Source organism: Aegilops tauschii, chromosome 3, assembly GCF_002575655.3.
Source record: "Aegilops tauschii subsp. strangulata cultivar AL8/78 chromosome 3, Aet v6.0, whole genome shotgun sequence".
NCBI classification, from domain to species: domain Eukaryota; kingdom Viridiplantae; phylum Streptophyta; class Magnoliopsida; order Poales; family Poaceae; genus Aegilops; species Aegilops tauschii.
In genome coordinates, this window is record NC_053037.3 from 43,320,442 (window position 1) to 43,334,283 (window position 13,842).

General features: G+C 46.3%; 1 protein-coding gene and 1 long non-coding RNA gene across 19 annotated transcripts; one reads left to right on the forward strand and one right to left on the reverse strand.

Annotated features, from left to right (window-relative positions):
- The first annotated feature begins 779 nt into the window (after nucleotides 1–779).
- On the forward strand, nucleotides 780–2,298 carry LOC109777891 (tricetin 3',4',5'-O-trimethyltransferase-like). Its single transcript, XM_020336442.4, has 2 exons — nucleotides 780–1,239; nucleotides 1,403–2,298. Exons 1-2 carry the CDS (start codon nucleotides 863–865, stop codon nucleotides 2,073–2,075), a joined length of 1,050 nt encoding a protein of 349 aa, XP_020192031.1. The 5' UTR covers nucleotides 780–862; the 3' UTR covers nucleotides 2,076–2,298.
- A 3,682-nt stretch (nucleotides 2,299–5,980) lies between these two features.
- LOC109777888 (uncharacterized) lies at nucleotides 5,981–13,069 on the reverse strand. Of its 18 annotated transcripts, none has more exons than XR_012204147.1 (17): nucleotides 12,461–13,069; nucleotides 12,156–12,385; nucleotides 12,007–12,083; nucleotides 11,417–11,513; nucleotides 11,181–11,342; nucleotides 11,010–11,087; nucleotides 10,885–10,929; nucleotides 10,537–10,685; nucleotides 8,976–9,329; nucleotides 8,545–8,615; nucleotides 8,119–8,332; nucleotides 7,866–7,986; nucleotides 7,635–7,708; nucleotides 7,139–7,237; nucleotides 6,701–6,858; nucleotides 6,491–6,573; nucleotides 5,981–6,335 (listed from the first exon to the last, which is right to left on the reverse strand). It is a non-coding gene; the product is annotated as an uncharacterized lncRNA (long non-coding RNA). The 18 variants fall into 18 exon arrangements; XR_012204146.1 differs by having other exon boundaries at nucleotides 6,701–6,818; nucleotides 8,119–8,344; XR_012204141.1 differs by having other exon boundaries at nucleotides 8,119–8,344.
- Between the last annotated feature and the right edge of the window lie 773 nt (nucleotides 13,070–13,842).

Genomic DNA, 13,842 nt, shown 5'->3' on the forward strand with positions numbered 1-13,842 from the left:
ATTATACTTGATCAATAAAACGCGATATTCCTAAAAAAAAAGTCGATATATAGGAGCCGCGGGAATTTTACAGAACTACTAGACGCCTTCCTTTCGCGAATACACAGCGCGACCGACAGATAACATGTGTTTGCTACCCGAATTACTTAAGCTAAACGGCAACCATTTCTTTAATACAGTATACCGGGCCGGAGACTCTCACAGATTAGCGTATGGAGCCATCCAGTGAATTAAACCTTGCCTTTGCATGATTCTCGGCCGTGCGCTCTCTCTCCCTATCTCGATCTCAGCAGGAACATGACCGATCGATATAATAAGAGATGGGATCAGGGAGACCGATATCAACGTTGCTATACAATAACATGCACGAGAAAGCCACGAGGATTGCAAGGCAAAGAAAAGTACTATTATTTTATACTAACTTTATGCTAAAATCAATACAAAATTAAGTCATCTATTTTGAAACAAAAGGAATACTCGTGAGTTGTGGCTGCGAAGAGAGCGCAGAGTGCATGCAGTTGGACACGGCATGGGACACGCGTCTTACAGCGCCACAAGTGGCCAAAGCGAACACTCCTGCAGACAAGACACGATGGGCCAATTGCACGAATCACGGCGTAAGCGAACTGTGTGGATAGAGCGTACGTACAGTAGCTGCAGACGCGCTCAGATCTACTCCCTCCGTTAAGACGCTTTTTTTACACTTACTAGCTAGCTAGACGCGGAGACCGGACTGAGGAAGCTCGTTGTAGTACGTACTACGTTGTAGTAGTATAACCATACGTCCATACCCCCATTGCAATTGCAAGCGCACGTAGGTAGCCACCGAACACCAGCTAGCTAGCAAGGCGGCGGCGGCGACATGGCCGACGAGGAGGCGTGCATGTTCGCGCTGCAGCTGGCGAACTCGGCGGTCCTGCCGATGGCGCTCAGGACTGCCATCGAGCTGGGCCTGCTCGAGACCCTCGTGGGCGCCGGCGGGAAGGCGCTCGCCCCGGAGGAGGTGGCCGCGAAGCTGCCGTCCGCCAACCCGGACGCGGCGTCCATGGTGGATCGCATCCTGCGGCTGCTGGCCTCGTACAATGCCGTGTCGTGCGTGCTGGAGGAGGGCGAGGACGGCAGCCTCTCCCGTCGGTACGGCGCCGCGCCGGTGTGCAAGTGGCTTACCATCAGCGAGGACGGCGCCTCTCTGGCCCCGTTCGCCCTCCTTGCAACGGACAAGATGCTCATGGAGTCATGGTGAGCTAGCGTTTACTTACTTTGATACTACTACTCTAGCGTCTAGCCTAGCCAGCTCTACTCTTCATCTTCTTCCTTGAGATTACCAAATCCAACTAGAGTAGTACGCACGTAGTGAAAATACTCTCGATCTGAAACTAATTTGCGCGCGTGTCATTGGCAGGTGCTACAAGAAGGACGCAGTCCTTGACGGAGGCAACCCGTTCGTCAAGGCCTTCGGGATGACGGCGCGTGAGTGCAACGGCAAGGACATGCGCCTGAACCGCGTCTTCAAAGAGGCCATGACGCACCACTCCGGCATCATCACCAGCAAGTTCCTCGAGCTGTACACCGGTTTTGATGGCATCGGCACCCTCGTCGACGTCGGCGGCAGCGTCGGCACCCTCATGCACGCCATCGTCTCCAAGTACCCGAGCATCAGGGGGATCAACTTCGACCTCCCCTTCGTCATCTCGCACGCGCCGGACTACCCCGGCGTGCAGCACGTGGCCGGCGACATGTTCGAGAAGGTGCCCTCCGGCGACGCCATCGTCATCAAGTGGGTCCTCAACGGCCTGAGTGACCAGCAGTGCGCGACGCTGCTCAAGAACTGCTACGACGCGCTGCCGGCGCACGGCAAGGTGGTCAACCTGCAGTGCATCCTGCCGGTGCACCCGGACGCGACGCACAGCGCGCAGGAGGTCATCAGCGTCGACGTGAGCATGCTCGCCTACAGCGTCGGTGGCAAGGAGAGATACCTGAGGGACTTCGAGAAGCTCGCCAGGGGCGCCGGGTTCGCCGGCGTCGAGGCCACCTACATCTACGCCAACTTCTGGGCCATCGAGTACACCAAGTAGCTAGCGGGATCCGTCTCTTGCTTGCTTCCGCTGCTGCTGTGTTTTCCGTGCTAATTAATTTCGTCCGTTTTGTTCGTGTCATGCATGCCACTGTGGCAAAAGTGTTAACAAGAGTTTGTTTTGTACTCCCTCCGTAAACTAATATAAGAGCGTTTGGATCACTAGTTATGATCTATGTTTGTTGGAATAAAAAGAATAAAGAGCAACAGCGCAAATTAAATTACAGTGTTCCATCGTCTCCGGGCAGAGCCAGCGCTACTGAAAATTTCGTATACGCCAGGTATCAGGGTCTTTGCCGCAATGTTCAAGAAATCGTTAACTGGTAGCTGCTCGGTCCTGGGTGTCAGGGTCTTCGCCGCAATATTCAAGAAATCGTTAACTGGTAGCTGCTCGGTCCTGGGTGTCAGGGTCTTCACCGCAATGTTCAAGAAATCGTTAACTGGTAGCTGCTCGGTCCTGGGTGTCAGGGTCTTCGCCACATGTTTAATAAATTGTTAACCGGTAGCTGCTCGGTCGGTTTAGGAGTAGCGATTAATTGATGAATCGGCCTATTAACTGGATTATTCGGTTGATCATTAATCGGTAGATTGAATAAGAACTTGCCAACATATATCTATATTTTTTTATGTATTATACCATACTCTCATGCTCCCAGCTATATCAAAACATGATGGCGTACACATATGAAAAGCATAGAGGATGTAACATTATTGATCCTAGCCATTAAGGAGTGGGATGAGGCTAGAAGGGGTTCCGGGCCAAAATTTTGGGCTTTGTTTGTCCACCCATTACTGGACCAGCAGGGATTAATCAGCCTAACAACTGATTAATTCGTCTAACTAGCCAATTAATCGGCCTGACAAGTTAACGCGGCAAATATGTGCTATTCGATTCAACCATGCTATGAATAGCGATTAACTAGCCCGTTAACTAATTAATCGGGTGAATTCTTAAACAGTGCTTCGCCGAGAGTCAAAATACGGGCACTCGACAAAGTAAGCAACGCCGAGAGCAACACTCGGCAAACCTGGCTTCACGACAACTATCTGACATTGCCAAGCTTTCTATTTGCCTGAGAGGTGTACACCGGGTGGCCTTTGCCGAGTGCAACTCTCGGCAAAGGCTTTGCCGACGGTTATTGGCCCTTTGCCGAGTGTCCGTGGCACTCGACGTATAGGGTGATTCCAGTAGTGCAATGTCACTGCTTACATCTTTCCTTTATTTTTCTTTGAGTGTGTCTAAGGCTTATCTCGATACGGCATAGCTAGATCTTTACCTAATAGTAAAGCAAATTGGGTTTCTTTCGTCCGTCATGGTATTTTTCAGAAAAGTCCCTCTATTTCAGAGAATTCAACCCGCAGTCCTGTTTTAAATTAAAACGAATCGTTATTTTCGTATTTTACATAACAGTCCCTGTCTTTTCTTGAAATCAACCCACCGTCCGAATTTAAGTAACACCCGAACCGTTATTTTTACATTTTTCAAAAAAAAACCTGATGTTTTAGGTAATTCATCCGCGGATCATATTTAAGTCAAACAAATGCTTTTTAAAATCATCCATATCTTTTAAACCGTAACTCCGATTTGAACATGTTATATATGAAATTTGATTAGAAAAATATGTAGGATATGAATATGAGATTATTTTTACCTGTTAAGTATTTTTAAAATATTATTATGGAAGCAAACTTATAATTTATAGCACAAGATCCGGGTTTTTTTCATACCGACGGCGATCCGGATTGCAAATAAACACCCCACTATAACCATATACGAAAAAGAAAACATCGATAACTACACGGGCATACCTCTGAATAATGTCGCAAGGGAAAACAACAGATTTCTCATCGCGAGAGTGAGAGAAAGCGAGCGAGCGAGAGAGAGAGAGAGAGAGGGAGAGAGAGAGGGAGAGGGAGGAGAGAGGGAGAGAGACGCCTTAGGATTGACCATATTCAACACACGTTTTTTGTTGTTTTGTGTGAACACCGAGGCCATCGCCGGCGAGGGTGAGAAGGAGGATAAGCAGCAACACGAATATGATGCCTCGCAAAAATAAAGGAGATGGACCTATTGTGGTCTTGAGTGATGGTTGTTGAGTTAAGAGTGTGTGTTATGTTTTCTCTCCCGTTGCAACGCACGGGCTCTTTTACTAGTCATATCTAAATATAACACCAGCGATACCTCATTTCAGAACAATTCCAATGCTTCATGCAGTTTTTTTTTATCTAAAACAAGTCAATTGTGCTTGTTCATCTATCAAACTTTTGTCCGGTTAAAGAAAAACATCCCTTAGTGTGTTGGATTGCTCTCTGACGTCTTTTATCAAGCTTTGATTACCAGCCCCATTTGGATTGGGCTTAAAGCATCTTCAACAGGAGCGCAACGCATGACACGCTAAAACAAGTTTTACAGCATTGAAATAGCATATTTTTACGCGTAACAAAGCGCTGGCTTCAGCGGCAGCTGTAAAATGCTTGTGCGAGCCAATCCAACAAGCTTGAAAAAAACGGCGCGCACGAGCAACCAGAGCACATACGAATAATATTTGAGAAACAACATATGGATAAAATTCAACGATACACATAGTATAGTTCAACCCAGCACCACAAACTAGTCTTACGATACAAATATAAAATAGGTAAACTATGATGCAAATAACTAGAAATTACTCCAAGTCGCCCTCCTCCTCGGTGGTGTTGTCCGACGTCGACAGAAACGCGTCATCCCCCCAAGGATCGTTGTCATCAAAGAACGACGCCTATCCCAGTTCGCATTGCGATATCGCCTATGCCTTCCGCCGATGACTGTCTGCCCGGTCCGCGCGGCGCTTTGCTGTCCTCTCCGCCCAGAATACGTTCTCATTGGCGACGTCCTGCGGGTAGCGCTGGCGCCACTCCACCATGGCTAGCTCGTCCGCCTCGGCGATGAGGAGGCGGCGCTGCCGTCTGCGGTGTTCATGACGGTTCTCGTCGGCTACTAGCCGCGGCGGAGGCGCGAGGTCCTACGCCTGCTGGCACGTGTGCGCGTCGTCGAAATTCATCTGCGAGTGTGGCCTGACAAGGCACCACGCCGCCGCGTCGTACGCACAGGCGGCCTCGTGCGCGGTCTCGAACGTCCCGAGACCGAGACACACGTCACCGGAGCGGATCTCCGCGTAGAATGCACCGAAAGGTCGGACGCGGACGCCACGGTAGCCAGAGCTCCCGCGACGCGGCGGCATGTCGACGACGGGGGAGAAGGCATCGGGAGAAGGGCGTGACGGCGGCGGCGCGGCGCCGGATGCAAGGAAGAAGGGAGGAGGGGGGGAGAAGCGGGCAGCGGGACGCTTGAGTGTGCGGTTGGCCGGCTCGGGAGCGCGCGTTTTATAGAGCACGACGGACGCCGCGCGGCAAAATTGCCACGCGTCGGGCCGCTTTTTCGCGCACGCACGCACTTTTTTGATGCGTGCCAGAATCTCCCACATTCGCTGGAGCACACGAAACCGCTCCACACGCGCTAAAATACAGGTTTCCCGCGCACGAGATATTTACTGCCGCTTTTGGAGATGCACTTAAGTGTGTTCACTTGTTTCGTAGGTTGTTCCTTCCCCCGCTCCTATATACTAGATAGGAAACGCGCCAAGGCGCGTGGTGCCTGGCTCAACCCATTATCCAAGCATATAAACAAAGTATATATTATTGCAAGAAAAGTTATCGAGAATGGATCAGTTTAATGCATAAAAGCGGAAAATTGCCTTTATAGATAACATGGTTGTGTCCAATACATAGCATATGTCCGGACAACACTAAATGGGCAGTGCAATCAGTCACACCAAATGCCCAGCAGCGTTTTGGCACCAAAAATAAACCAACACGACAGGGCACACATAATATATCTTTCAGAGGTAACAAATAGCACACATAATATAGACAACTGAACCATCATATGAATTTCTAAAAGTAAGATGCTTGTGATAGTAATGGTTCAGTTATGATAGACGATTCGGATGGCATGTCTTCCAAATGCCGAGGTCACAGAAATGGTAACATGATTTACCAAAATCAAGTCCTAATGCTTGTGAAGAGAAACGATATTTACTGTTCATCTACAACAGATGTCGATAGCAGTGTATCATATAACTTTGTCTGAACATCTTGCTCGCTCGGGTGTTGTGACGAAGGACGTGCTGATGGTGATCACGTGCTCACCCTGTCTCGCCGATGTGGTAGGCCATGGCGAGCAAGCCTTGCCAGACTCGCTCGGGTGTTGTGATGTGAGGACCTGACAACGGACATATCATGTCAGCAAAAGAATTCAGTGTGTTTTATTTATAGCGAGAATATAATTTACGCATCGATCTTCTCATAGCTTATTAGTACAGCTCCACATGCCAGCCTAACAATCATCCTCGCCCATCATAAATAAGTGAATCTCACCATTGCACTATGTCCAGCATCAAGGATCTATTTTTTTGAAACATCTTAATGTACACCTAGCATCAATTGGCCCAACAGTAGTGCTGCAAATAAAATGTGCAACTGTTAGAGCATGCCCTTATTTTTTACTATAGCCAACAAATGAGAAAATATGGTAGTTTATGTAGTCTTAGAGCTTAGATTAAAGCAGATTTTATTTTGGTACATAACCATAATATGGTAGTTCAATGCTTAGGCCATCTCGATGGTGTGCTCCTCTGCGGAGCAGCGACACAGAACCCTGCCACACGCTTGCCCTATCCAACCCCATGGTTCAACGCTTAGGCCACTGCGCAGCATAGCCAGAGCAAGATATTGATTTGCATCACCTAAATAATAGTAACAGAAAACATTACCATAATTAACCAACTCAACTGCGTTAATCCTGAAACTAAAATTCCAGAAAGAACTTGATCTTTAAATCTACTTCATCTATGCCACATCTTCTACATGATTTCTCATCTAGTGATTGTGAGTAGAAAATAGAGCATTAAACCTAGACCCATCCTCTGATTATGTACATGTGATGCCAGATTACTACACTTGAAACCTTTATATATATGGAGATAGAGTGGGGAGGGTAGGGAGGGATCACAGTCGACGAGGTACCCCGGAGGACATGAAGGAGGCAGTAGAGGCATTCCAAAAAATATTTTCCATGATATAGCTCACGAACACCATCCTTTCACGCGCATACAGCAAGACGACCTGAAATAAGAAGCTGGTAAGCGGATTAAGAAACAATCTTATTTTGGAGAATAGCTTATTTGCCAGTTATCACCCGCAGTTGAGGTACTGACATGGAGTAATTATCTTGATGTCAAGTGCTTATGAGGCAACCTTTTACAAACTCCAATGTATCATGAAATTCTGAAGGTTTATTAACTAAAAGAGCACACAAAATATAAATTTTATGATTCCTGGATATAATTCACATCTTCTGGATCAAAAAACATTAACAAACATTTTGGATCAATTTGTGCATAGTGTAACCACATGAGATCTCAATAGCCATGAAACTGGAGGAGTAGCGCATGTTTCAGAAAAATGACCGAGGCTCCCTAATCCCTACCACAATGTGATGAAGCTTTGAAACTACACATACCAAGATCTTCATCGGACCATTCAAGACTGACAAAAGATACAAAAATTGCATACAGCTCCTCCTTCTAAGGCTTCCTTAATAATGAAACAATACTTCAAAATAGAATAATCCCAAAATCATATACAAGAAGTTAAGAACAATGCAAATCAATCTTGCAGCACCTCCTAAAATCTTAAAAGGTATGGTGGCCTTTTTTCTACAAAATATTAAATCACAGTTCAAGCATCAAACCTTAAAATTGTATTGGCTATTAAAAAAAAGATGTGCAACAATCCAAGCTGACCAAAAATACATAGGTCAACCATGCTTGCTGAAACACAAATACATAGACATTCCAGTTCCTTCATGGCACCTATGGATGATGCAAAGCAATGGGTTATGATTAGCATTTAATACTAAAGTAGTGACCCAAAATGTTTTATATTTGTTTACAGAGGGAGTAATAATTTAACAAAGAACGGTAGAAGATAAAAAAATTGCTTACGTGTAAGAGTAAAATTTTAACTCTGGAGGCATGGACAATTTAGCATCATTATCAGTACAGTGTCTTCTAGTTCAGCTAGTCATTTGCACCCCTTATAAGCTAGCACAGGCAATGGATCACCATGCACCATCCGGCCAAACACTTCATCATGCTCCTTTATTCCCAATCATTCATCATGGGCCGTCATCTTTATCCGCCTTGCCATGGGCCTTCCCTAAAAAATCATCTATGGAGTGTTGGAGTGTTTGGTCATTGTTAACAACGACATGGCATAGCATTATTAATGAAAAAAAAAGAGCAGCAGGGAAAGCAAAAATGTAGCAGAAATAATTATAACGTGTTTGTGAGTCTGTCTCTCCTAGCTGGAACATCATTAAAATCGTCGTCCCAAAATAAATCAAAGATGCTCAAAAGAATCATCGTCACCTGGCTCTTATGTTTGCAAGTTTGTCTTCTCCTAGCTAGAACATCATTACAGTTAGAAAGCCCTCTCATCCCTGCAGAACAGTGAACATAAACAAACTGGACGATTATATAAAAGACATATTTCTTAGACCCACTATATACGGAGAAGCATCGACAGGCAATCATAATAATTATATTCAGATACAAAATAGACAGAGCAACAGATATGGATATTTCCATGAAGCTGGAAAGAGATGTGTACAAATGTTATGTGTACACTACCAACTTGAGTATCAGAACCAAATCTGGATCCGAACCCACTGCAAACAGACAACTTTCACATTCTAATCTGCACAACAATCCAGTCACTCAAATCTATGCTATAGTTGCAGGCTACGACATAACTACAACCACTGAAGAAAACTGGAGTAGGGCTCCAAGATGTGGGTTACCTGAAGCGGAAAAGCTAGGAGGAGGGAGCACGACCATGCCAACCCGAAGTCTGCCTCTGCAAGCTGCACACTGCCATGTTGTGGAGCAGCAGGATGAGCATCTCGTTGTGGACGGTGGCGACAGCACCGCGGATGGCTGGACCTCCTCTTCTCTCTCTGTTGCCGGCGCACCTTCTACCGCGTCCAAAGGAACGGCGACGGCGCCACAATAAGCTCGGTCACCATGTCGTCTCTGTGGCCCGCGCTCCTCCTCCCCCTGCCTGGTCCCGATGGGGAGGAGGAGGGAGGCGCAGACATGCGTGCGAGGAGCACCAGAGGGAGTGGATTTTAAAGCTTAAATCAACAATTCCGTAACTGTACAAATCCAACATGAATAAATATCCGCCGCCGCTTCTCCAGTATGATAGTTGACTGAAATTTGGAATACTAAATAGCTCTGTTGGAAAAGGCAGTGCCTAGGAGGCGCTTAGGCACGCCTAGGCGCTAGGCGATGGCCAAACGCCTCACCTAGGGCATAAATGGAAGTCTAGGCAGGGTAAGCAACAAATTGTTTACCCAAGCGAGAAATCATGTCATATTGCACTAAATGCCAAATATGACACATTCAAATGGTAGTAGCTGGTAGTTAACTTATTTATCTGCCCTAAATTAACATCAATACACATATAATACCCCCAATAACCCTGATAGTAGAAGCTATATTACCGCCTAGGCCACGCCTAGTGCGCTTAAGCACTGCCTGGGCACTAGGCAAAGGCCAACCGCCTCGCTTACGCCTACCGCTTTTTCCAACCTTGCTAAATAGGCAATTTGCAGAGAGAGCCGCATATGGGTCTTGTAAATTGGCAGAACCCTTTCAAGCATAGAAAGCTCTGTTTTATCAGTAAGCTGCAGTTCAGGAGAATCCACAGGATCAAGCTCTACTGAAATGCCGCCTATTGACCTTTGTGCCACCTCAAGCTTCTACATAAAGAACACTCTCAGATTTTCCCAACAGGTAATCATACAAATAATCCAGTAGATTGCGTTTGATACAAAGGACATTCATGTTAGCAAAAAAGTAGCAACACCTATGGTATTAAAAAAAGTCAGCTCCATTGAAGGTAATAACTACCGCAGGCAAGATCGGAAGCGCGCCTTGACACGTGGTACCTATCTCAGATACTGATCAAGCTTTTGGTATTTCAAAAGAAGTACAGGAAGCTAAACAATTGCTTGCATCCAACGCATATACACGGACTTTAGTTTTTACTTCGTGAGAAACAATATGATGTATTAGTCACTACTCTGACGTAAAAGAGTCAAGAGAGTCCATCTTGCTGAAAAAATGGAATAGTCAGGAACACACTGAAAACCTCCCTCCCTCCCTCCCTCTCTTTCTCTCTCTCACTCAACTGTGGCCTCGAAGCAACCATAAGATGATATTAAAAACCTTAGGGTCCTCTTTTCCCTTTCTAATTTTATCCTTTCTCAACATGTACCAGAGAGATACATATTCAAGCAAAGAACCTTTTTTTATTCAGGTAATAAATTGTTGGTGCCCTCAAATATGAAGTTTTACCTTTACTTGAGGATGCCTAAAATCAGGTTGAAGATGGTCCTTGGCTTCTGAACTTCTTTGTTATTCCTCCTCCTTATGGTTGATGGTCTCCTAACCTCCTGAGCCGAGCAAAGGAACCAAGCAAACGAACTGAGCGATGCAGCGTTGAACTACACAGGAAGAGCAAGTCAGGGGAGGAAATCTAAACCAAATTGAAGCACGAACTCAGTAAATAAGGCACCCACCAAAGGGAAATGCAGCTACTCTAACACTAACATGAGAACAAAAAGAAGGGTTCGTCCATCACTGCAAATGCAAGTGAATTTGCTTGGTATTGTATGGCAAAAAGCACTGGACAAATTATCTTACCCAAAGATGCAGAACTGCAGCTTAAGATAAAATTAGCAAGGGAACCTGCAAACAAACCACAGTCAACATGCCAGTTTTATATCCTCTCATATTTTTCATCTTTGTCATCTCAAGCTTTGATTTACCTTAAACAACACCTCCATGATATAGTTGTTCCAGATTAATAATCCAAACTGCATCTTATACAATGGGCCATATAAAACCTGGAGCATATGACAACACCTAGATCAGTTAACACCTAGATCAGTTAAGAAAAATATGCCTTCATGGGCTAGCACAGAGAGAAAGGGACGAACCTAGGAACCCGTAGATACAGCAGACTCCGAGCGCGGAGGCATCCATGCCAATCCGAAGGAGCACCAGTCGCATGCCCAAACCCCACCACCGGACAGCGAGCATAGCAGTGTTCCCCAACAGCTACAACTGTGAGGAACCTAGCAGTAAAGCCTAACCACAACCTGCACAGCACAAGAGAATCAACATATACGGCACACGGTGAGCAGAAAAGGGGAAAAGGGGAGAGGGCACTCACCATTGCCTTGCCGGCGATGCCCCACTGCTCCTGGAGGTGTCAGTGGTGGTGTCGAGGCTGAGGGCGAGGAAGGGCTGGTCGCCGGTTCCAGTTGCATCTGAAAAAAAAAACAAGAACTAAACATCAACCACATGATGTGCAGTGAAGACTATACCTGGTTGAATGAGTTTGTATCAGGAAACATGTCAGCCTAGATGAGCACCCGCACAAGAAAAATGACCTCGGTGACAGTGTTTGTTTATCACTACAGATAAAACTGATTATGTACTGTGGTCCTTTGATTATGTACATGCCATGCCAGACTTAACACAATGAAATTAATACGGAGACAAGATTGCTAATCTTTCTAGTTTATATATTCAGTTGACTTTCTAAATTAATTACACCAATTCACATATACGCATGTACATTGAATCTGACAATCACTCAAGTCTACAGTATATGGCTCTTGCGGGTGCACTATTTGCTGATCTTTTTTTTATTGATCAGTTCACCACAAAACAATACATTTGTTCAGTTATTCTAACTATCACAAAATTCATCTCTTGAATAGGTGAAGAATTTATGACAAAAAAGGACAGCATACTTACATTCCACATCAAGCAACAACCATGAAATTCAGAGCATCCCTAGCTGAGCTCCAAATCAGCAACCTCCATGAAGTTTTCTTCAATCAAAAGTGCAACAATTATTAAGGAAAGAGAAAGACACTGGATAAAACCTCATGGAGGGATGGTACCTGACACTGAATTCTAAAGCAAAACAGAACTATGTATGTATGTTCATATGTGCATTCATCGGCATTCCATCGATGGAGAGCCACGTAAACCAAATCTCCCATGACTGAAATGGTTAATGGAAACAAAATCCTGACGGGCGAGAGGACGTGAGTGGTATGCCTGGCGTGCCATTCGTTCAGATGCTGAGGCACATTCAACACCGTGGACACATCCGACAGCTCCAACTCATCTGTGCAAACAAAATCATGTCATCAGTCAATCCAGCGCTCCGAGTCCCCAAAACTGAACCACGAGTAAACAGTACCTTGCAAGGGGGAAGTCACGGAAGATGATTACGGTCATGCCGTTGACGAACTCGCGGAGGTCCTCGCTAATGCCGTAGCGCTCGAGCTCGCCCGCGGAGAGAGTGATAGCCCATGTCCGCTCAACGTCCTCGTCCTCCTTCTGCCGAGCGCGAGGACGATGAGAGGCGGCTAGAGAGGGCGTGCAGCAGCAACGGACTTGGGCGCCGACTTCTTCTTCCCCGACGTGGTTCCCTTGTGCGGGCGCTTGGTGACCGTGGCCTCCTGGTCAGCCTCGGGCGCGGCCTTGGCGGAGGTCGTGCGCTTGCCCGAGGAGCCCCGCGGTCGGCCTCGGGCGCGGCCTTGGCGGAGGTCCTGCGCTTGCGCGAGGAGACCCGCGACGGCGCGACGGAAACGGAGGATGGTGGCGGGGGCGAAGGACAGGGAGGATGGGGCGGCGGCGGCGGCGGACGGGGAGGATGGGGCGGCGGCGGCGGACGAGGAGGATGGGGGCGGCGGCGGAGGACGGGGAGGATGGGGGCGGCGGCGGAGGACAGGGAGGATGGGGCGGCGGCGGCGGACGGGGAGGATGGCAGGCGACGGCGGCTCGAGCGAGAGAGAGAGATGTGGGCGAGAGAGAGGTGAGGAGAGCCGAACCCTAGCACTGATTGGGGGAGGAGTCAGCGAATCGGAAAACGACACGTGTTGACATCAGATGCGAAATGACGGAAATGCCCCCGGCGGGGCAGCGTAATTACGCGCGGTGGCACGAACGAGACGGTAACTATTCATTATAGCAGTAGCTTTTTTTTTATCCAACGGCCCAGTTCCTCCCACCGCTCGATCCGACGGCCAACATTCGCTAAGCTTTGAGAACGCTCATGTTCTCCCTTATTCCTGGATTCAGCTTGATCGCCCACGCGTTGCTTGCTTTATGCTTTAGTTCATTTGGTTTTTTCTCGCTTGTCTTTTGCTGGAGTGTTTGTCTACTGTCTCGGTAAAAAATGTTTTCTTGTTAATTTTTTATTTTTGGTGAAATAAAATATTGTTTGCAAATTTTTAAAAAGTTCATGAATTAGAAAGGAATTAGCAAATTCGAAGGGAAAAAACATGAATTAAAAAAATTAAAGGAACACAGAAATTGTTAGTGAAAATTTAAAAATGTCCACTAATTAGAAAAAATCATATTTTTTATAAAAATAAAAAACGAATTTGGAAAAATCATGATTTCTTAAAGAAACATAATTTTAATAAAATGTTCAAGACTTTTTATAAAAAAGATGGAAATGAAAAAACACATCATAAAAATATTAAATATAAAGATGCAATTGGCCGACAATCCTCCTTCCACCCTGATTATAGTATCGTTTCAGTTGCGTGTTGCAGGCATGTTGTAGTTGTGTGT

Coding starts and splice junctions, on each gene's coding strand:
- LOC109777891 (XM_020336442.4), top strand. CDS start 863: ATGGCCGACGAGGAGGCGTGCATGTTCGCGCTGCAGCTGGCGAACTCG. Junction 1,240..1,402: donor AAGATGCTCATGGAGTCATG/GTGAGCTAGCGT, acceptor TGTCATTGGCAG/GTGCTACAAGAAGGACGCAG.